The sequence below is a fragment of the Alligator sinensis genome, unplaced genomic scaffold (genome assembly GCF_000455745.1).
Source record: "Alligator sinensis unplaced genomic scaffold, ASM45574v1 scaffold84_1, whole genome shotgun sequence".
NCBI classification, from domain to species: Eukaryota; Metazoa; Chordata; order Crocodylia; family Alligatoridae; genus Alligator; species Alligator sinensis.
Window position 1 is genome coordinate 52,410 of NW_005842268.1, and position 23,912 is coordinate 76,321.

The following is a 23,912-nucleotide window of genomic DNA, read 5'->3' on the forward strand; positions in this document are numbered from 1 at the left end:
GCCCTCTTTCCTGCCATGGCAGGGGATCAGACTTGATGATCTGCTCAGGTCCCTCCTGACCCTACCAACTATGAAACTTTGTGCATCAGTGTCCCTGCAATTAAAAATGGTGGGATGTCGCTTTAACTAATGCTCATTGAATGAGCTTTAAAGTGACCCTGCCACCATTTTTAAGCATGGGGACACCAATACACAAGACACTCTGGGCACTTTAATTAGAGTGGCTCTCAGAGCCACTAACCTTAACTCCTCCCCCCACTTCTAGAGCACATGTACAAACACCCATAGTAACTCCTACAGTTCTTGGTTGCAGCCATGTTGGTCTAAGGACATAGCCAGACAAGGTTCTTTGGGTAAATGTGATATCTTTTATTAAACCAGCTAATAAAATATATCACATTTACCCAAATAACCTTGTCTGCCATTGTAACCCCTAGGAATGGTATACTTGCATCTAATAATTCCAGACAACTTCTTTCTACATTACAGCCTATATACTCTTTCTTATGCCAAAGCTCTGCAGAATCACAGTTGGCATGACTGACATTTACTATACAACTTTTATGTTTTTCATGAGTGTCACTAAAAGTCCTGCATCATCATAGTTGCACTGGTGACACCCAAAGTGACACTTACAGAAAAGATTTAAAAATAAAATTAGCAATGTGTTTCTTTCATAAGCCTATGCACAAGCCGCACTGTGAGGGCACTTATGATACGCTATGAAGCAACACTGTACTGGGACACTTCGTACTAGCTCTGTGCACACTAGATTCAGACCCATAAGCAGAAATTATTAGCCTAATGCATGGTGCTACACTAATGAAGGTAAGCAGCTTCCAGTTTGGGAGCTAACATGCACAGAAGCTGTCACAGCACAGTACTGCTTTACACCGCACAAAGATGTATAAAGACACATAAGCAAAAGGCATCCCCATATTACCTGGGGCCCCTAGAGGCTACTTCAATACAAATAATAACCCAAGCTTTATTTTTGCCTCATCAATTCCCAAAGCCAGGCAGAACACAGGAAAAATTTAAAATGTTTTTTCTTATCAGTATATGCACTATTATATCCAAACCACTTTACCTGCATGAGTTTTGTATCGTGTCCTGTATACACGACTACGCCCAGAACCCACTGAGTGTTCCTAAGCTGTGCACCTCTTAGCAAGATCTGATCTGGCCCAACTGGAACTGGACTAGAAACCAAGGGAAAAACAAATTAATTAATTAAAAAATGAGAAGTGTATTTTTAGGTTATTCCGAAAACACTTTAAAGTTCTAAATTGTTTCATCTCCTTAATTTCATTTCAAAACACTTAGGAGGAAATTAATAGTTCAGTACATCAGAAACACCAGAATGCTGAGCACTCAATGCATTGGATTCAATTCTCAATTGCAGACAGAAAGATTGGGGAGATGCAAAGGAGCTATTTGAAGTTTTCCGATTGTGAGGACAGCTGTCACACAACCTTAGTACCCACCATAATTCAGATCAGCCTCAAGAGTGCTCTAGACCAATGTTTCTCAACTTGTGGGTCACGATCCAAAAAAGGGTCGCAAGAATATCTGAAAGGATTGCAAACAGTCACAGAAAAAAAATGCAAAAGCACGGGTTTCCCCTTGCAAGCTAGCAGCCTTCCATGGGCACTGGCAGGGCCGGGGGCTACAAGTCAGCAATAAGGGGTACCGGCAGGGCTGAGGGGCTCAGGAGTGAGGGAGTCAGGAGTGAGGGGCACTGGCAATTGCACAATGATGAATGCCACTTGGGAGTAATGGAGGGCCACACATTGATACTACTGTTCATGTTTTCCTCTTGATGTTGATTTATGTCTTTAAAATTAAGACTGTTGAGCTGCTTTAACTTGTAGTCTATAATAAGTATTCTGGGACCAGAATACTTGTGAGCATTTTACATGTGCTCCCCGCACAGTGCCAGATGCTTTTAATTAGCAAGCCGCACTAATTAAAAGCATTCGCGTGTCATGTGCATCAGTGGCACAGCATGTCCCCACGCAGAGAAAATGGCAGCAGAGCATTTTGAATTAAAGCACATCAAACATGTTTTATTTCAAAGCACACCACTGCCATTTTCTCTGCGCAGAGACATGCTGTGCCACTGATGCACATGATGTGCAAGGCTGCCAGACTGCGTTAATTTACATGCTCCAGCAGGCTCAATTAATCGAGTCTACTCCAACGTGCTGGATTTCCAGCTCATCAGAGCAAGCTCTCCACAACCGTGCAAGTGCCCTAGGTGTTTTCTAATTAAATTATTTACTGGGTCAGGACTGGCCATGAAAGTTTACAGATGGGTTCTGGTACAAAGAAGGTTGACTGCTTTAAAATTACATCTTACCCAGTGTGATTTCTGTACATTAAACACTGGGTAGATATTAAAAACAAAAACAAAAAAACAGAGCCATAATAAACACTCACTCAGTCTCAAATAGAACATTCCTCATGCTCATCAACATCATTAGAAGCCAGCACAAGGCAATAATGGGAGTTTGGTGACCTTAGTGCTTTTCACAGCTTGGTCATTGACCTACACATTACCTTGGGCAAGTCAATTCCTTTCTCTATGCCTTAGTTGCTATGTGTGTAAGAGGTGCATAAATGACACTTGCTCTCCTTTTTGAAGCGCTTAAAATTTTACAAATTCTAAAAGGGCCAAGTTACTTTAGTTGCCTATAAAATGTTAATCTTTGAATTTGGAAGCATGTAAGGTTTTTCTTTTTTTTGTCAAGGGTTCGGGAGGAGAAAGATCCCCCTCAACAGCAAGGCTGATTACAAACTTAACCATTAAGAGGCTTCTCCCGTAATGCAGAACTGGGACTGGAGCCCTTGTCCTCTAGTTCCAAAGTCACTGGCTTTAAGCCCTGGAAGCAAAGAGTCAAGTCAATAGAGCTATGCCACTTTAAACTAGCTAAGGAACATCATTAGCAGTCACCCAAAGAAATCTCTTTATGTTCTCTCTAAAGTACAACAGAGGGCAACACACATCCAAAAAGTGTTTCTTAACTGAAGGCAACTGTAGTTGATACCTTTGGCCATCTAAACGCAAATTTCCAATGAAGTCATAGAGGTGGCGGTTGGGTCCTTCACACTCAATCTTCCCAGACACTTTCATCAAATCATCTCTTGACTGGAGGCTAGCAGTTTGTGACAGCCCCTAAGGAGACCAACCAGAGGAGACAGCTGTCAGATCAAGTGTTCTTGTCAGCTTAACTTACAGGCATTATTCTACTATAGACTCCACTGTCTCACAGGCAGAACAACTGTACTTCATGCTTCTTGAAGTAATGATGTTCATGAGCTACAGAAGCACTGGCCTACCAAAAATATTTTTTTTTATATTTAACACAGATGAGTGTAGTCACAGTTTCTCTCTTGCCCAAGTACACTAGCTGGAATAAGGAACTGCATGTTATCTGTATAGCCACTTAGCCCCACAGCAGGAGCAGGCTTCAGCAAGCTGCTTTGTTTCCCCAACTTGGCATGGGAGCATAAAAAAGTATAAATGTTGCATATGACACCAAGCTGGGGGGAGTAGTACATACACTGCTGGATGGTAGGGTTAGGATTCAGAGAGACCTAGACAAACTGGAGAACTGGACCACAAGAAACCTCATGAGGGTCGACAAGAGCAAGTGCTAAGTCCTGCACTTAGGACAGAAGAATCCCATGCACCAGTAGAGGCTGGGGGCTGACTGGCTAAGCAACAACTCTTGGTGCTGCACTTCAGGAAGGATGTGGAAAAGCTTGAGAGAGTCCAAAGGAGGGCCATATGCATGATTAGAGACCTAGAAACCAGGTCATAAGAGAAGAGGCTGAAAGACTTGGGACTGTTCAGCCTGGAGAAGAGAAGACTCAGAGGGGACTTGGTGGCAACCTATAAATATATCAGGGGCATACATCAGGGCCTGGGGGAGCATCTATTCACAAAAACCCCCAAGGGAGGACAAGAAATAATGGGCACAAACTGACTGATGATTACTTCAGACTAGACACAAGGAAAAACTTCTTTACAAGTCAAGTGCCAAGGGTTTGGAACAGGCTCTCCTTAGAGGTGGTACAGTCACCCACCCTGGCAATCTTAAAAACGCATCTTGATGCCTACCATGCGGTGGGATCATCTGACCTCAGCAGTCTTTCTGGCACATATGCAAGGGGCTAAACCCAATGATCTGTAAAAGTCCTTTCCAGCCCCTAACAACTATGAAACTATACAGAAAAGGACTTGGAGGTTACAGTGGAGAATAAGCTGATATTAGTCAACAGTGTGTCCTTGTTGCCAAAAAAGGCTAACAGGATACTGTGCTGCATTTGTAGGATAGTGGCCAGCAGATCGAGGGAAATAATTATTTCCCTCTATTCAGCACTGGTAAGGCCACATCTGGAGTACTGTGTCCAGTTTGGGCCCTCCACTATAGAAAGGATGTGGACAAGTTAGAGAGAGTCCAGCAGAGGGCAACAAAAATGGTTAGGGTGCTGGGACACAACTTCTGAGGACAGTCTGAGGGAACTGGGCTTGTGCAGTCTGGAGAAGAGAAGACAGAGAGGGTTTAATAAAGCTTTCAACTATCTGAAGGGTGGTTCCAAAGAGGATGGAGCTAGACTGTTCTCAGCAGTGAAAGACAACAGAACAAGAAGCACTGCTCTCAAGTTGCAGCGAGGGAAGTTTAGTCTAGATATTAGGAATAATCTTCTCACAAGGATAGTAATTAAAGCACTGGAACAGGTTACCCAGAGAGGTTGTGGCGTCTCCATTCTTAGAGGTTTTTAAGACCTAGCTAGACAAAGCCCTGGCTGGGATAATATACTTGGGGGTGGTCCTGCTTTGAGCAAGGAGTTGGACTAGTCTCGCGAGGTCCCCTCCAACTCTAATCTTCTATGATTCTATGAAATGACAGCAGCCTTAGATCACAGAAATCACAGAAATGTAGGGCTAGAAGAGACCTCCAGAGGTCATTTAGTTCAGCCCTCTACCTGAGGCAAGATCACCCCTAACCAAACCATCCTACATAAATCCATCATCTCTTCCATTAGCAATGCTACTACACACAGTCAGCCCTGACAGCCACAAGTCATACACCCTAACCCGCCGCAGGTAAAGCGGGGCATGGCAGCAGGGTATGCAGGACCATGGCAGCAAATATCCTGCTGCTGGAAAGATTGTAAAATACACTTGAGAGGGCCATACCCACTGCTACAAAACCCTCCACAGTACATGCCATTCTGACCATGGGGTAAAATTCCTTCTTGACCCTAAACACAGCGATCTGTCTGACCCTGAGCACGGGGCCAAGACCCTCTGGCCAGGAATCTCTGGGTTTCAGTCCAAGCAGAGGCACTGGCACACCCCAGTCAAAATCCCCAGCCTTGGCTGCAGCCAACACTCAATGTTTCTGCTCCCACACAGTATAAACATAGCTACACTGACACATGTGGTAAGTTGCATTCTACCCTCTGGGCTACTACTAGACCTGTACAACAGTGCTCTGCTCCTGCTCAAAGCTATTTACTGACCCACCATCTAGCTGTAACCTCATAAGCTATTTTCTGACATTCAGAAGCTATTGCCCTGATTCTCTAATACCTTGTACCTTAGGCAAATAGCTACACTGGAGCCAACATAGCAGAAGATGGGTTGAAATCCTTGCTGTTCTGTTTTTATTCCCACATCTCATTGCCTTTGCTCAAGTGATGCTGCACCTATTGTTTGGCCACTGGAGAATTAGGCCCAGATTTTTAAATGGAGTGGCCAAAAATAAATAACGTCTTCAGAGATCCTTGTCTCAGACCACTATACCTAAGCTCATGCTAGTACATTTTCTCAAACGTCACACATGCGAGTCAACAGAAATGTTTTCAAATACTAATTGTAAATTACAATTTTATTTTAAAATTCTGATCCAGACTCATTTCTATTAATTCTGTCTTAGGAAAAGAATTAAAACATTTAAGTAAACTCTTTCCAAATACCCACCCACGTATGTACTATTCAAGAGGAATTTGAAAAGAAACCTATGAATTCCAAGATCTGAAAAGGCAATTCTTAAACAGTGCTGGAAAATCCAAGGTGAACTCAATTACTTGCCATAAGTGAAAAGCAAACTAAATGAAAGAGCCCAAAGCATTCAAGAAGGACCTCTACCTTTCATAAATAAAGGACAGTGTTAACAGAAACTAGATCTGTTTTTGGCAGCTAAATCCCAAAACTGACCACAATCATGATGCATAATAATCAAATAACAGAAAATACATTTGTGAGGGCTTATTGCACTTCAAAGTCAGCACTTTCCTATTTATGCTATTATTTTACAATAATATTTGATTTGTTAAAAGTTTGGCAATGAGATGAGTGCGTTTCCAAGTGCTACCTTAATTGTTAGCATGTAGGTATCTGAGACTGCTTCAGTCACATGCAACTGCACCACAGTATGCTCAGTGGAGCCTCCTCCTGCCCACACTAGGTTTACATCTGCAAAGCTTCAGTGGCTGTAGTGGTGTCGCTTCCATTTTACACTTGTATATTTGAACAGTGTAAATCGTTTCTTTAATCTCTAATGATTTTATATTTCCTGAACATTTAAACAAATCAAGTTGTTCCTCTCACAGATAAACAAGTATAAAACTGTAAAGAGTAAGGTATAATGGATAAAATGTATAGTCACACAAGCTGTCTAGGGGATCATCTATGCAGTACAAGGCAGCACTGTGTTGCAACATGCTGCTCCTCCTCCAAGCCGGAACCCATTCATCTACATATGTATCATTCACATGAAGCACTGACCCTGTAAAGGACCTATACCACCTCCAAGTCTGAGCATGCAAAGCAGATGCTGTGCCTCAGGACAGTACCACCTTCAATTATAAAGATGAACTCAAAGACAGCTTGTGGGAAGGCCCGATTCTTCTTTAAGACCACTTTTTAGCTGTCATTTAAGTACAAAGCAGGTGGCCTGTCATGTACAAATCTCCAAGGTCTATTTATACTGCCTAGGAGGTGCAAAGTGGCATTCGTGCCAGTGAGAATCAGGTCTACAGGCTTTGCAATATGACTTGAAGGTCAATTACAGGTTCTGTCAAACCAAGAAGAAAGAAATTAGTGTTTCATGTACTTTACAAACATTCAATTACTGCAGCACTGAGCATTTGCTCTCAGTTATTATAGATAGTAACAATAAGGCAGAAAGGTGAAGAATTTGCTGAAGATCATAAAAGGACTGGAGTGAGGCACCACAGCCAGGATGAACCCTATTTTCATTCCCAAAATTTAAAACTACTAAACCAATGCTGCCCTCTGGTTCAGTGACTCAAAAAAACTTGTACATCAAGTATCATTACCAGCATTCAACAGATATTGGAATTGGCACATAAAATATAGACCACTAAATCAGGATTTTACAGCTAGGCTTGTTGGAAAAGACAGCATATAAAAATCAAATAAATCAATAGGTTAGGAGTAAAACCAGTTCACCAGACAACCCCAGGTCCATTATGACAGCCAGATCAGGCTCCCTGATTCACCTGTTTAAAGCACAGAATGGAGCGAATATCAAAGAAAAAAAAAAATCAAGTAAGATTTTTACCTGTCGTATCTTAAGATTAGTTTCTCCATCGAGATTTGATGTTTCAATATAGCACATGGCTTGAGGTTCACTGTAAAGTAGTAGAGGAAAATTGTCAATCTATAAGTTTTTATATAACAATGACTTAGTGCATTAGTACTTTAAAATACTTAACTTCAGTTGTATGTTGTATGGAAAAGAAGTTAAATACTGAGTATGTATGAAGGCAATTTTTATACAGGTGCAACTGAAAATTACTTAATTGAAAAATTACTAAATCCATCTGTTAAGAGAATCACTTCCCAAAAAAAGTCAACACACAATATCCTGCAATGAGGTTTAAAGAGGTTTACATTAAGTACACATCCTATCCAGACTATTAAAAGATGCTCCGCTTCATTTCTTCACATTATTTAATAAACTCAATATTTCACTTATCAACAATTATCCTTAAAGCTTGCAGTGTTTCTTAACCAGGAGGCAGGCAATTATTTCGGCTGGAAGGCCACTTAATGAGTTTTGGTGAGCTGTCGAGGGCTGCAAGGGTAGCCCTGTCCCTTGATGGGTGCCCCGCCCCCTGGTTGCCATCTTGGGACCAGAAGTTCCACCCCCTTACCCCTGACATTTGCCAATGGAAGTCCCTCCCCTTGCCCCCAAGGTATTCCTTTTGGCAGGGAGGGTGCTGCCATCTTGTACTAGAAAAAAAAAACAAACCCAAAACAAATCATATACTAAAAATAAAATCAAAACATCTACTATAATTTATTTTAAAAATATTTTTTTCCTGATTTGTGTGCGTTTGTATAGTGTATATAAAGGTGATCGCATAATACCTCAAAATACAGTCTTACTCTTGTATATTGGGTAAGTGGGCCTGTTGGGGATGTTGCCCACATTCTCCACCACTTCAGTGCCCTAAGAACCAGGGGTTCTCTTCCCAAATGGAGGGGAAGCAAAGAACTGGATCAATATTGCCTTAAAGTATGCTTCTGTTTTCTCCAAATGAGAGCCCAGCAGCAGGAGTGAGAGGGGGAGTAGACGCTGGAGGCGAGGCGAAGCTGGCTTGCCTCAACAGGGCTTTTTCTCTCCTCACCTCCAGCTGCAGCTCCTGCTCTTGCCACACCGTGCAGCACCACTTGGGGCGGAGGGAGCTTCCTTCAGCCTGGCCACTTCAGCTCAACTCATGGAGCTCTGGCTCCAGCTCCCAGATGCTTTTCATGCACTCTGCCTGCAGAAGCTGTTCATCATACCAGGCAGGCAGAGCTCGAACTGGAGCTCCTGGAGCTGGGTTGAAGCTGTCGGGCTGAAGGAAGCTCCTCCTGCCCCGAATGGCACTGCATGGTGCAGCAGAAGCAGAAGTCGCAGATGGAGGCAAGGGGAGAAAAACAGCCCTGCCAGACCTGGCGGCTTCTGCCCAGCATGTGAAGCTCTAGCTGCAGCTCCCAGATGCCTTCCACCTGGACACCTTCCATTTTCCAAGGTGTCCGGGAGCTCGAGCCAGAGCTCCACGTGTTGGGCAGAAGTCACAGGACTGAAGCTTCCCACCTGCCCACCCAGAGTAGCATGGCAGTGGCAGCTAGAGGTGAGTGGGACAGAACAGCGGGCATGGTGGCAGCTGCCAGGCTCAGGGCCCAACAGCACCTCTGAGCTGTCCCGGGAAGCCTGCTCCCCAGCCAGCCTTCACCTGTGTTGCCAGGCTGGGCTGTCATGCAGCCACAACCCACTCGGAAGGGCCCTGCTCCCATGGGCCGGCCCCAGAGGGCCCTTCCAAGTTGGCTGGGGCTCCATGACAGCCCCACCCGGCTTGGGTGTGGCAGAGACAGGAATAATTTGGCTGTGAAGCCCCTGTTCCTCCAGCCCAGTCTAGCCCTCTGCCTCCACCCTCAGCAGCAAACACAGGGCTGACACAGGGCAAACACAGGGCAGCTCAGCTCAGTCCCACAGCCCAAGCCACTAGCAAGCCACCTAGTTCTGACCATGCTCCCTTTCCCCTGCCACTGGAAAAATGGGTGACAGAGGGCACAGTCCCCCAGTAGCAGAGGTGGGGAAATAAACCCCATCCCTGCTCCCTTTGCCTAGGGGGGGGGGGGGGCCATGCCTCTGGCCACACACCCAGTCAGGCTAGAGAGCAGAGGGGAAGAGCCAGCCCAACTCTTTGGAGCAGAGATCACAGTCTAGCCCAGGGCTAGGATGCTGGAGGACTCTGGTTTAACTTGAGCCAGGAAGGGATCTGGGACAGAATTTGCAAATGCTGGTTTGACACAAATCAGTTAAGTCTGATACTACATTCAACCAGGTTTATCTTAAACCAGTTTTGGCCACTTTGAAACTGGTTTATGTGCACTGAACTTATGTTCTGTTACAGGTTTAAACCAGTTTCTGATCACTTAAACCGAGTTATGTGGAACTTATGTCCCTAGCCATTATGTCTGGCAAACCATCACCAAGCAAGGCCCGAAACAGTTCACCCAGAATCCCCACATCACCCCCCTCTCTCAGCCTTTCACATGTGATTAGTGTGGCCCCACCCTCCATGAGATGGAGCCAGACCAGGCTGCCTGCACCTCATCTGCATAGAAATTTTTGGAGGATCAAGGATCCCAGAACTCATGACAAGAACACTCAGTCCCAATCATGAATGGGGGGCTAATTAGCACATGGATCCTTTGTAGGTGGGGCAGGGTGCCTGGAGTATACACATACTGAGCAGTGCTGAGCTGTGGGGTCACCATGGACTGAAGCACTGTTGACTCTGCTGGGGCCCAGGCAAATGAACTCTATGGTGGATCATAAGCCTTTTGGCTCTGGATTAATATCATGCATAATTCATATAAGTAGATGCAAAAGTGCTGCTTAAAAGTGTGTTTGTGAAGTACCTGTGCTAAAACTTGCAGCAGTTTCAAAAAAGTCAAAATGCATCAATTCTGAATGAATTAAGTCTATAGGAACCTGTGATTTGCGGACTGCAGGAGGGCTACCTGACCCCCCAGATTTATTTTCCTTGCTGTAGCAGTGGAAGGGGGACAAATTCAAGGCAGAACTCCAATCATTAAATTCTATACCTGGAACACTGTAACAAATGTATAAATTCACCATATACAGAATCTAAATACTGGGAAAGTCATCTTGTATTCAAGTAAATACAGTAGTTGACCCCTATTTTAAAAACAGGACCTTCAGGTACCCCTACTTTTAGCTGACCAACTTGAATTATGATTAAGCTACCAATGTTCTCCAGAGATAGTTCCACAAGGGAAACGAGGGTCTGCTAAGTTGGGGATGCCAAAAAACAGAATTCCTCCAATCCTTAAAAGACTTCTGAGAATTTAGATATTTCTTTTTACCTTTTACAATCCATTTACCTAAAAGAGAGCACTGCTCCCTCAAAGGGAAGTTAGAAAAAGTTTGGAAGTGAGAGCATCTGTTAACTGTTGCCTTTTCCAGGAGGGAAATACAGCACCTGAGGACCACAGCAGTTAGTGGCCACTGCTACTTTAAGAGGAGTGGCAGTGTAAAAACACCACAAAGCCACCTCCTCTGATTTTGGGGTGAAATAGAGACTTGGGGGAGGAAGGAAAGAATCTTCAGGGTTGTCTCCACTGCACAGTTCACTTAAGTTCTAACTTAAGCATTGCCCCAAACTTGATTAGGCCCTCAGCAGACTTCATTTCTCAGCAGCCCCTGCATGCATCGCTGTGGCCAGTTTCCATGAAGACCACAACAGCAATGGGGCTGACAGCACCAAGCCAAGGATTTCATGGGGACCAGCCCCAGCAGCACCAGCAGGGTAGACAGCTGGGTGGGGAGCTTCTCTGGGCCTGGGATCTTGCAGCAGTGATGGTGTGCTCTGGAGTGGGGGCAGACTGCAGTCTACTGCCCACATGCCCCAGCAGTAACTTGAGTGAACTTTGTAGTGAAAATATAACATTAAAAACAAAGGCAGGCAAAATACAGCCTTCAGGCTGCATCCAGCCTACCAGGCAAACTCACCTGGCCTGCAGGCACCTGCCAATTAATTGTACCCCACCCAGCCCACATACATTGCTCCCACCCTTGTGCGTGGAAGGGCCCAGACCAGTCAGCACATAGCTTCCAGGTTGGGCTGCTGCTGCCACTGCTTCAGCCACCAGGGGACATGCTCAGCTCCTCGGTGTCCAGCACCTACTCCTTGTCTCCCTGCTGCAGGTAGGGAAGTGGCAGGGAAACAAGGAGTAGGTGCAAGGAGAGGGCAAGGGAGCATGTGGCTGGGGAGAGCGCAGAACTCAGGTGGCCACGGTATGGGCACGAGGGAGGATGGAAGAGCTGTGGGGATGCCCCTCATCATACTCCCCCATAGCACACAGCCCCTACCTCCAGTGGCAGCAGCAACAGCAGGTTGGGGCCCTCAGGGTGCTCACAGACTGTGATGATGTTGCTGCCCAGCAGCATGTGGCTCCAGCCAGAGCTGCACATGCCAGCAAGGAGTGCAGCCAGGGCAGTCCACCTCTATCATGTGGGGCTCTCTGCGATGCATCTGCAGCTCCCAGCACTCATGTGCCACCAGAGGAAGTCCTGCATAATGGATCCGGCTGCTTTCCCCACAGCCTGTCACCATGTGCAGCTGCCAGGACTCTGCCATAAGTGGCGGGGAGCCCCGCACCCTGCTTCTGCAGTGGCAGAGAGCAGGAAAGGAAGTCAGCTCCATCACATGGGGCTTCCCCCAGTGGCACATGAGTGCTGGGAGCCCTGCATGATAGAGGCAAGCTGGCCTGGCTGAACTCCTTGCTGTCATTTACATTTCTGGCTGGAGCCGCATGCCACCGGGTGGCAGCATCTGCACAGGCCATGAGCACCGAGGGCCCCCACCTGCTGCTCCCACCACCACAGCAGCAGGGTCTGTGCACCATAGGGGGAGTGTTTGGGGGGTTGCCAGAGTCCCCCACCTCCCCTCACACCGCCCCGACATATATACACACCCTGCAATGTACCCTATGCCTCCCCACATAGCCACACCCTCTCACAAACCCCACATACACATCCCACCCCAACCATACCTCCCCCACACACACACACCCAACCACAATATACAAGAGTAAGACTTTATTTTTGAGCTATTATGCAATGGCCTCTATACACACACTACACAAACCATGACAAAAATATTTTTTGTAATAAGTTAAAAGTAAGTTCTAGTAGATGTTTGACTTTTAGTATATGAATTGGGTTTTTTTGGTTCAGAAAGGAGTACTTCCAGATGAAGGGGAGGGACTTCCAGTAGAAAAGGTATGGGGTTAGGGGCAGGACTTCCAGGCCAAAGATGGCAACCAGGGGGTGAAGTACCTGTCAAGGGACGGGGCTACCTTTGCAACCCTCAATAGCTCACCAAAAAACTCATTAAGCAGCCTTCCAACCAAAATAATTACCCACCTGTGTATTAGAATATGACATGCATACTGGGGGAGGACATCAAGAGCAGGAGAACCAGCTGAAAATTATTCAATGACATTAACAAAGGGAAATAGAATTAAAGATAAATACTTCTGATCAACACCAAAAGCACTTAGCTTCAAAATACTCTGAGACACTCCTTGAGGAGTGCAGAGTGTAGTCAAATTGCTTTATCAAACCAATATCACATCTGACAAAATTTGTTAAAAGCCAACTTATATGTTACTTCAATTAAAGCATGTATAAGCACCACCAATTAGAAAACCAGTTTGCCTGATGGTTCTTGAATGAAATTGCAACATCATTTCTTTTGCACTGTGAACAATTAAGAGAATTTATTTCTCTAATAAGGGAAATGGATCTTGTTGGCATATAATGCCATAATGTTTGCTATAATATTTACAGTGGGAGAAAGAAAAAAAGTACCATTTAAGGTTTAAAAAAAAAAAACAAAAAAAAAACAAAAAAAACTTATGCTTCCAACTAGAAAAATAATAATTTAAAACCTCAGTTCGACAGAAGCATCATTTTCCATTCACTCATTCAGTATACCTGACCTGGAAGATAAAATGATCATGTCTGCTGGAAGGTGCTGCCCATTGGTAACCTTCACAATGTCTCCGACTGCCACCTATTGATACATGGACAGAAGTGCAGCAGCATGGAGGAAGAAAGAAAGAAACATGAACAGACTGTACATCCAAACTGTTAATTTGTCAACCAACCCCTTCAAGCAAAGAAGAAAAGTACTGCATCATACAAAAAAACCATCAAGAGATTCTTTTGAGTTCAATCTGGTTAGTTAAACTGTTCTTCACAATGAAAACTTGTGATGTCAGAGTATAATTTCAAACATTTAACAAAGGGAAAGCACATCCCACAGACAAAACACACAAACTGTTACCTCAAAAATAAGGTTAATGCTTCTATTTTTTACCAAGTTAGAGTAAGATTAATATGGAAAGGTAAAATACTCTGCCCACTTGTCGAGTTAGCCTGAACTAGATCTTCTATAGATCTGAAACTCTCCTTTGTAGACAACAGGTATTTTCCCCAGTGAAATGAGGTCTCATCTTTACTTTTGCCTCTCATTTGTTTCATATATGATCTGTTTTCCTCCCCTGTTTTTTCTGACCTCTTCTCTCCTCTTTTCTTTCTTCACCATGTTATTTCATTGTTCTCCTCTTCCCTTGACCCTTTGCCTGTCTTTTCCCAAGCACTGAACATCAGCAGAAACTCTAGCATGCGATAACAAGAGTTAGTGCTAGACAGAACCAAAACTTGTTCCTATTCTCACATTTCAAGAGAAATTCCAGCACCTGTTCCTAGAAATGCTGTGGACCAGTAGCTTCTTTTACCCTCAATCTGAGTTGCAGATGTTAAACAGATCCCAGGTTTAGACACCTACATGGTTCCCATCATGACAGCAGACCACCTGTTCTTGGTGATGAAGATTGTGAGTTACTGAACTGAAACTGAAAATGTCACAGATCTAGAAATGTCATTTCTCATACAATTTCAAAAATAGATGGTATCTTTGTTTCAGAAAATGAACCTGACCTTGTTTCCAGTGACTTTAATGGTAGCCTGGTTTTGTTAAAAGCTATTACAGCCAACCAGTTTTCATATTTTAAAAACATATACACATTAAATGCAGCAGAGTAATCATTACAAAACAATGGATAAACAAAAATTCTTGCGACTCAAACAAAATACTTATTCAAAAATCTTTCACATGTATAATGCAAAGGCTATAAGTTAAAAGGAAAGAAAGTCAAAATTCAGCTTTACATCCCCAGTTAAAAAACTAAGTTATAACGGCATGTGTTAGATGCACACACAGAGCTATCGATATCTATTATAAACTCTTCTAAGGGACATGGAACCTGATCTTGCAACTAGTACAAACACAAGTAATCCCACTGACTAACACGGAAAAATTTACCTAGGAACATTTAGCTGCCTGTGCAAGAGTATTGTGAAAACCCATCATATATGCACCACTAAAAACCCACATGAACCCTAAAAGTTGGGGATGGTTCTGATTTGAGCAGGGGGTTGGACTAGATGACCTCCTGAGGTCCCTTCAACCCTAATTTTCTATGATTCTAGGATTCTAAGACTGTGCTACAGTAGAAGAACCAATTTAAATGTTATGGAATGCAAAATGAAAACAAAAGCTGACAGAGGTGCAAAAAAATTCTCAAATCTATGCTTTAAAAAGCATTAATAGCAAATGGACTACACAATAGCTAACAGCCGTTCAAAAGAACATAAGACCCAATTTTCGGCATTATATTTGGGTATTTCACTTCATTACAGCGGAGAAAAACATCTAAAAAGCTCCCTTAAAGTGGACAGCTGAAGAAATTCAGCTCATTGCTGAGAAATTCTTAGGTAGCACCGAGCTACTAGTAGCTCTATGGCGTTCTGAGTGGATCATCCAAAAGCAAATATTTTCAAAACATTTTAAAAATAGAAGACTTCTGTTTACCTCTTTCCACATAATATTCTGCCACATTCCATTTCTCAAAACTGAAAAGAAAATAATTTAAAAATCAGGATAAATATCAGAGATCAAGAAGATTTACACTGCCCAAAAAAGTTAAAGCACAGAAAACGTATTAACCAAGGTCCAACTAAAATATTAAGCCAGAAACATTCCAAAGTATTTCTAAAAAGTTGGGATGAAAATTTCCCCCCACAAAGGAGTAAAGAGGATTATAACTCCTTAACCTTACAATCATATTTAATCACTTCCACATGCTTATGCTCTTTAGAATACAGCTTTCTACCTTCCCTTTTGCTTGATCAATCCATATTATCATTATAATCCTTTCCCAAAATAGTATGTGAAGTGTTAATTATGATTTCACTTTGCATACAATACTCTATAGTAATCTTTAGCTGAAAACTTTAAATTAATTATGCAAAGTAGGTTGCAAACATAGCAATCATTTGGCCAAAAAGAACACAAAAGCTTCTCTTCTGCTCTTACACTCCCAATTCAACCTGTTTATTCCATCTCATCAAACCTTGAAGCTAACATTAAAAAGCAAGAAATCAGCAGTAACAATATGACAGCTAAAAACAAGTAAGCCTTAATATAGCTTCAGGAGGAAGCCTGTTTCTATTTCTGAATACAACAGACTTTAACATTATTGGCAAATTACAGCGTACAAAAACACTACCAAGAGATTACATTTAAATTGTTCTTTTAACTGTTTTAATGTGATACTGAAATATTATTTAAGGTGTTTAAGGATTAAAATTTCCAGATTGTACAGACTCTTTACTCCTAAAAAGGAGACCTAAAACAACCTCTGTAAACAGAGAAATGATGAGATTAACTTAAAACAGTTTATATTCATGAATTCAGCTGAAGACTGGTCCCTGAATGGTTTCTTTTAAAATTCAAAACACTTTCTTCAGTTACATAGGATTTAAATCTCTCTCACATTTGCCTACTAAAACTGTTCAGATTATCTCCAACACACCAAGCTGGATTTGCCAGCCCTTAAATGATTTATTTTTATCCATTTATAAAAGGTTTCACATTTTATATGGTTTCTTCCCACAATACAGGACAACATATATTTTATTTAGAACTTCGTGAGGAGGTCTTATTAACTCCCCCCCACCCCTCCTTCCACCTTGATACTGACTGCTGAAAGAGGACTGCTCCAACATCTCTCCCAGCACGGCTTCTAGGGAACATGTCTGAGAAGGAGCAGAACCAGAAGGGATTTTCTGGTCATTATTTGCTCCTTCACTTGTTCTCTTTTTCCCTTGTTGTCCAAAAATGCATATTCAGGTCTATAGCTACTAGTAAACAATTAATGATTTTAAACCTCATGTGTTGAATTGTTTTAGCTGGAACATAATGGTTAGAAGTATTTAATGGACTAAAACATTTCATTTTGAAACCTACTTAAATAAAATTTTAAAAAGAATCCCCAACAAACTGCCCTATTCTAAATGGTTATTAAAAGGCTGGTTTGGTGATATCTTTAACTGGGCCAGCTTAATAGTCAGCCTATACTGGACCAGTTAATAGAAGATATGTTAGACAATCTTTTCAGGGAAGAAAACAAATATATCATAAGCTAAATATCAGGCTGTTTGGTTTAGGCTGCATCTGCTTCCTTCCCAGACCCAAGGAAGAGCACTTTGATTACCATCTCTCCCAACTATACAGCTGATCCAATAAAAGATATCACTAAACCAGCCTTACTCCTCACATATTCCCTGGACCAGCAGTTCCCAATCTGTGGTATGCATACAAACTGTCAGTGGTACACATTAACAGATTTATTACAATTACTTTACATGAGAAAAAATTGCTGGTGGACCATCCATGCTACAACATTACAACTATGTTGTAAACAGCACAGGTTGTATGTGGGGAGAGCAACAGAGGAGCTGTCCAGCACATGAACATGCTGAAATCTTTTGGCTTTGTCTGTGGATTCTGGATTTAGTCATGCTATCCAAGGAGTACGATCCTAATCTTTAAAGCAGCAAACTTCTGCCTCTCAAACAGAATTGGAACTTGGATGATCCTGTGACACTCTGCTTTCTGGAAGTTTCAAAATAGCTTTTTTATTATGTATTTCCTCTAACAGAAAAATTAATAAGGAAGGGCTGTTGAGAGGAAGGGGGAGAAAATGATTATGATTAGGCCTACTATTTATGTCTCACTGCCAATTCAAAGAACTGACCCTCACTGTTTTAGTCATGTCTTATTTTTTCCATACTATTGGGAAACTAAAATTAAAAGATGAGCAAAAAATTCACATTTATTGAGAATATTTTATTACTTGAAAAGAAAAACAAAAAACAAAACCAGAAATAAACCCAAGTAATTAGTAAAGAATGGTTACATTAATTATCATCTTTTTGCATGCATCTTTGTGGAGGCTTTTCAATTAAGATTATATAAATGTATCTTTGGGTTCAAGAGAAATAGGTGTCTGCATCTAGACACCATCACATCCCACACATTTCTTTCCCCAACAAGCTCTAATTACCATTTACACCAACAGACAATATCCTAGAGCTGAGCAGCACCTAATGTTCATAGTCATGCATTTACTACTTTGACCCATTCTTTTGCTTATGGAATCATAAAAAATACATGACTAGAGTTCATTAATAAATTATTAAGGATTGGTTTTACAATAATTATTCTTGTCAATTGCTTGAATCATGCCATTCCTCTTGCATAATATTTTGTTAAAGGAAAATTTAATTAAATTAAAGGTCTTACCTATTGTTTTCTTCTTGTTTACTGTACTGTCTGCCTTGTGTCGTTTCTATGGTGAAACCAAACACAAACATTTGGTTATGCACAGAAAAAGATTCCAAATGAATAATCTGACAGTTGAAAGAACGTGCCACAAAGAGAAGGAACAAAGGCTGGGGCAGCTCTCTCTCTCATCATTAAGTTAGACTATCTATATGGCTTTACACAACTTTATACTCAGCAAACACCACACAAATATTGCCTTATGTCTAAATTAAAAAGGAGGTATTCACTGTGCTGAAAATATGCTCCTTATACTTTCCTCAGCAGCAGCAAATAATAACGTTAAATGTTTTGCCTCCAAAAACGTTATAAGAAAAACTAAATAAACATACATGACAAACCTGGAAGGCATTAACATTATGGTGCTAAAACTTTGCAGTATGCAAAAAAAGAACAAAAAACCTGATATAGCAAGTATTTCAAAAACTGTCACCTGAAAGATCTTTTGACTAATAACCACACTTTGTTCTGAAATGTTACCCGTCTCTCCCAGGAAACTGCTCCCCCACTCCTGGAATCACTTCCTTTTCCTTTATTTTAATACCACCCTCTAAACCAGTGGTACCCAACCTTTTCACCCAGTGGCAGATCTGTCTGTGGGCTGCATTTGGCCAGAGGGCTCAATATGACACGTGGGGCTGGTGTGGTAGGGGCCTGTTCCGAACACAGCAGGTATGCAACCAAACCCCAATCCACATGGGGAGGGGCACAGGGTAGGCAGCAGCCCAACCCTGATCCAGATGTGCAGGGAGCGATGGGGAGGGAGGGGAGGAAGACAACTGGGAGCAGCCCATTCTGATCCACATGGTGAGGGGTGAGCCTGGCCCTGATCCTCCTGCAAAGCACTGGCCCCAGCAGAGCTAGATTTGGTCACAGAGTATCCACTGCTCCCTCCACTACAAAATTCCTAACCCATAAGGATCCCCATAGGTGACATGGCATGGCTCCACACACTGGGGGTTGAGCACCCCTACTCTAAACCAACTCAATCCAAACTTAGTAAGAATTTGACTAAAAGGTTTTATCTTAAATTACCTTATAGCCTTGGTTATAAAAGCATAACAAACAATAGTGCATTTCTAGACAAAAAGGATGAAGAATGCAAGTAAAGAATACTTTGAAAGAAGACAGGGAAAGGCTCTTCACTAAAATTTCCAAATGTTTCCATTTCATTTTCCTCACTTGTCAAAAAATGGATGAAAACTTTTCTTAACTGAGAACTGTAAACTATAGGACCTCCAATTGAAGCAGCAGCAGTAAATATTGTAATATAATAAAAGACTTAGTCTGTCTGTTTCTGTAACGCTTCTAACCAAATGTGCATGCGCTGCTGAGAGGGCAGGCGGCGATTGGCTGGGCGGCCCGGGCTGCGCGGGCCCAAGTTTGCACCACTGCTGGGGAAGCTTGGTGGTAGGGAATATGCCCCAACCATCCAAGCAGCAGGGCTTCCCCCCAACCTCCCTGCCTGAGGGTGAAGGTGGGGGGGGGGGGGGGGGGGGGGGGATCACAGTGGCGGCACCCCCTTGCCCCCCAGTCTAGACACCCCCCAGAACAGCTGGCAGGGAAGGGGAGATGGCGGGCAGGGAGGGGAGGGGAGAGGCAGGCAGACAGGCCAGGAGAACCTGGAGTGGCGGGGGAGGGGAACAGGGAAGTGCTATCAGACCTGAAGTGCTGGGAGGGGGCGTGGAGGTGGAATGAGGCACACAGGTCAAATAAAATAGTGGTCTTATTTTATGTAAGCATGCATACTGAAAGTATATATAGCTTAGAAGTAAGGGGGTTCTTTTGGTGATATCTTACTGGACACATGCACAGTTAGGAGAGATAGTAGACAAGTTTTGGGGCATTCACATTTTCTGGAGTATCACAGCTAGAATACTTTAAACTTAACCAACTTATAGCTTGACAGTTTATGCAGTGAGACCCCCTGTTTGAGCACCAAAACTCAATGAACAGCTTTTACAGAAATGTGAATTCGTTTTAACACCCTGTATCATCTGTTGCATTGCGTCCCAGTATAATTGTCAGGAAAGACCGGCTACTGAGTTCTCCTTTATTTCAAAGGCAAAAGTTGTACTACGGTACTACTTACAGAAAAATCTGAAAGCAAGAGGGTCTACTTCTTATTAATGAAAATGCTATATTTTCCAGAATAATATGAATTTTACCTACAAGACAACTTTGGAAGCCTTCCAAAGGCTACTGCTCTCCATAAACACATCAAAAGCCTTCTTCATCATCTTCAGACTTTCTGAATGTCATCCTTCAAAGATACCAATGCTAAACATCTAAGTATTTAATTAAAATTCAAATTAGCAGTGTCTAACTGCTTTCTTTTAATTCTGATTTTCACCAACCCCTGCCAAGTATCTATCTCACTGTTTTATAAATAAATGAGTTTTTAGAGCAATATCTTGAGTTTGCTCAAACTGTTAAACATCTGTCACTTTAAAAGGACATACCACTTCCCTTATTACTACATCCTTACATTAATTGCTTATGGGCAAGCAATGTTGCTTTTCCTCAGAGCATTTTCCAAGTCAAATTTTGCAAATAATATTGTACACTGATCTTTTCACAATGATAGTTTGTAAGGAATGACTTTATGCTGAGACTCTTGAATGTAAATGCACAAACCGGAGTATTAGTTTAGGGAAGTTGCTCAACTAGTGCAGGATGAAAAAGGAGCTTTTGGGTTTGAAAAAAAAAAAAACCCCAAGAACAAAAAACCCCCACAACATTGCAAAAAACTGAAAATGCAAAAATTGGTGGGAATGATGAAGCCATTTTGAAAAGTTGGACCTTTATCTGAAAGAATTTTACACACATGGAAGAACTGAAGAGAGTTGTGCTTTACTGGGTGTGACAAATGTCTTAACGTCTCCATTTTAAAACGTAGAAAAAAAATCTCCTTTTAAATATACTGCATAAAACAAACAAATTCAGGAACCCTCCAATAAAACTATTTGAATGACTGTATTATAGGGCAGATCTTCACCTGACAAATTCACCTACATCTGACTCCGAGCCTCTGTGATCTGTAAATAATATTGACTAGCTATAAAAAAAAAAAAAAAAAAAAAAGACTTGCAATCAAATGATTGCATATTTTTAATGTTGTTTCAGATATTCTTATATAACTTGAATACATTTTTTCTCATTGCCCAGTTCACAGCTTGCCTTCAGTAAGAAGCAAGTATTCCAATTCCTACTGTATACTTATAACACAAGTCCAGATGCATTCAATTATTCAAAAAACACCTGAAATGCTATATGAAAAAGCAAAATAAAGTAACAAGTAATGACAGGACCTCAGATACTGGTCTATTAATTCAGTTAAACTCCTCTCAAAATAATGGATTATTTATGTGGGGAAGGGCAAAGTAACAGCTGATTATAGGTTCAGCAAATGCATTTTTCTGAGATCCTTACAAACTTTGTTGTCTGAAGCCAACCATTTCCCAAAAGTAATAAATTGTACTCACATAGTCTTCTATAATCTCCTTGATGCCAGCAACTGTTAGAATAAATATCAATGGCACCAAGGTGGTATATCTTCCTGTTGGAGACACATCTGGAATTTGCTGGAAAAAAAAGAGTCAAACTATTTTATGCAGGTTATTTACAGTTAGAATGAGTTTGAGTTAAGAATTTTATAAGGTTATTAAATGAGTTATGGGACTAAAATAGTAGTCATCAAGGATGAAACATTAATCTCATTACCTACATGTCATGTAGTAACTCATGTATGAAAGTAATCATTCTGATGTACAGAAAAAAAAACCTGCCCAAGTTCAGACAGCTATTGCTTTAAAACAAGGACAACTACATGGAAAGTTTCCTTTTTCCCCTCCATCCCATGCACCCTATGGACGTTTCCGATAGAACTGTACTAGTCAAAAGGTGTTGCTTGAACCATAATCAGTCCCACCTCAATAAGAAGTTTAAAGCATGACACTAAAAAAACCAACAATGAAAGTTTCATAAACAGGAGAAATAAAGGTTTGCATCTCCTCGGTTGTTTATATAGCATTTGCTGCTAGTTATGGAAGGTTTAGTTATCTGAACTAAGTTTCATGAGAAAAGCAAGTATAGGTCATTTTAGAAGTTTCCAGAATTGTATTACCATATTTACTTGAATCCAAGACAAGGTTTGCCAATCAAAATGGGGGGGAGAGGGGGCACGTGACACGCCTCATATTTGAGTAGCAGCCTGGGGCAGGTGGCTACTGTGGCTCTGGCTCCAAGCCCAGTGCCAAGCCACAGCTAAGTTGCTTGCCCTGGGCCAAGACACCTTGTCTAGTAGGGAAGGGGACACACAGTGGGGAACATGAGGGAGATCCCATGGTGGGGACGCATGGTGTGCAGCTCGGGGGAAAGGGAAAGCATGGGGAAGACTATGTAGCCCGCTGCCTTCGAGCTGCTAGCCCCTACTGCCACTTATCCTTGGCTCTGGCTTGACATTGGCTCCTAGTCTGGCTCCAACCCCAACTCATCAGGGCCCACAGAGGCCACCACTGTTTCTGCCTGGCCAGGCTGAACTAGGGTTAGGGCTGCCCCTGCTGACTGCCCTGGAGCTAGAGTCAGAGCTAGAGCCATTGTAGAAGGTAAGGTGGGGGGAGCAGGGTAGATAGAAGGGAAGGGGTGCAGGTACCAGGGGAGCAAAGGGTGGAGGGAGGCACGTGGCTAGGGACAGAAAGCAGGGGCCCAGGCACAGGGGGTAAACCCCCACAATAATTAGACTGTTTACATGAAGAAAAAAAAAATTTTAATTAAATTTTCTATGCATACTATCTAATTATGGGGGGGGGGGTCATCCTAAATTCAAAGTCATCTTGGATTCAGGTAGTTAAAAGGGTTTTCACTCCTTCCAAGGCATAGATGCTTGGATTCATTTAGCTAAATTAAATCAACATAGCTCTACTGATTTCATTTGTATCAGCTAACTGGACCATTAGAACCAAAACAACCTAGCTTTACCAGCACCTGCGTTAAAAAAAATAAATTTAACTTCCTTTTCATAACTTCTTCGGTTACTATTACAGTATTATACACCAATATTAGTAATGTTTTTATAAAAATTGGAATTCATTTTGCAAAGAACTTTGAAAAATCTCTACTTAAAGATGTTTTAAGTTATATATCACGTACCACTGTCACGTGTGCATTTAAATAGGAATTATGGGATCTAATGCCCAATCCTAACATCTGCACCTACCTTCTGCTATGACACACATGTATGGCAGGAGGTGCAAATTTGGGAATGGGGATAACATCCCAAATCGTGCTCTTTCTACTTGTCAGTGCAGTGTGAAAACATGATCCTAAGTTCCCCCTGCGCTCGCAAGTTGAAAGCTGGGGTGCCTATATGTCCAGGGCCAGGACAACAATCGGCTGATTGTTATCTCTGGCCCAGGGACTGCACTGGGGTCTCTAACCAGCCCAATTCACTCCAGCCTGAACGTGTACAATCAGCTGATTGTTGGCTCCCGACAGGGATTGCACCTGGTCTCAAAGTGGCCCTGGTGACCACTGATTGTTGGCCCAGTCCCAAACCTGCGACATGTTCTGTGCGGGCCGGCTCCCGGTCCCGTCCT

At 42.4% G+C, this 23,912-nt stretch overlaps 1 protein-coding gene across 1 annotated transcript in view; it reads right to left on the reverse strand.

The window, feature by feature from the left end:
• LOC102386600 (phospholipid-transporting ATPase IB-like) overlaps positions 1 to 23,912 on the reverse strand; it is a gene marked incomplete at its 3' end in the record, with an annotated part of 101,349 nt that overhangs the window by 51,106 nt on the left and 26,331 nt on the right. Inside the window, exons 3-9 of the mRNA XM_006027799.3 lie at positions 21,801 to 21,899; positions 18,277 to 18,322; positions 15,502 to 15,542; positions 13,565 to 13,638; positions 7,602 to 7,671; positions 3,051 to 3,178; positions 1,091 to 1,202 (exon numbers count right to left, since the gene is read on the reverse strand). Coding sequence (XP_006027861.3) covers positions 1,091 to 1,202; positions 3,051 to 3,178; positions 7,602 to 7,671; positions 13,565 to 13,638; positions 15,502 to 15,542; positions 18,277 to 18,322; positions 21,801 to 21,899 — 570 coding nt within the window. The remainder of the gene's footprint in view (positions 1 to 1,090; positions 1,203 to 3,050; positions 3,179 to 7,601; positions 7,672 to 13,564; positions 13,639 to 15,501; positions 15,543 to 18,276; positions 18,323 to 21,800; positions 21,900 to 23,912) is intronic.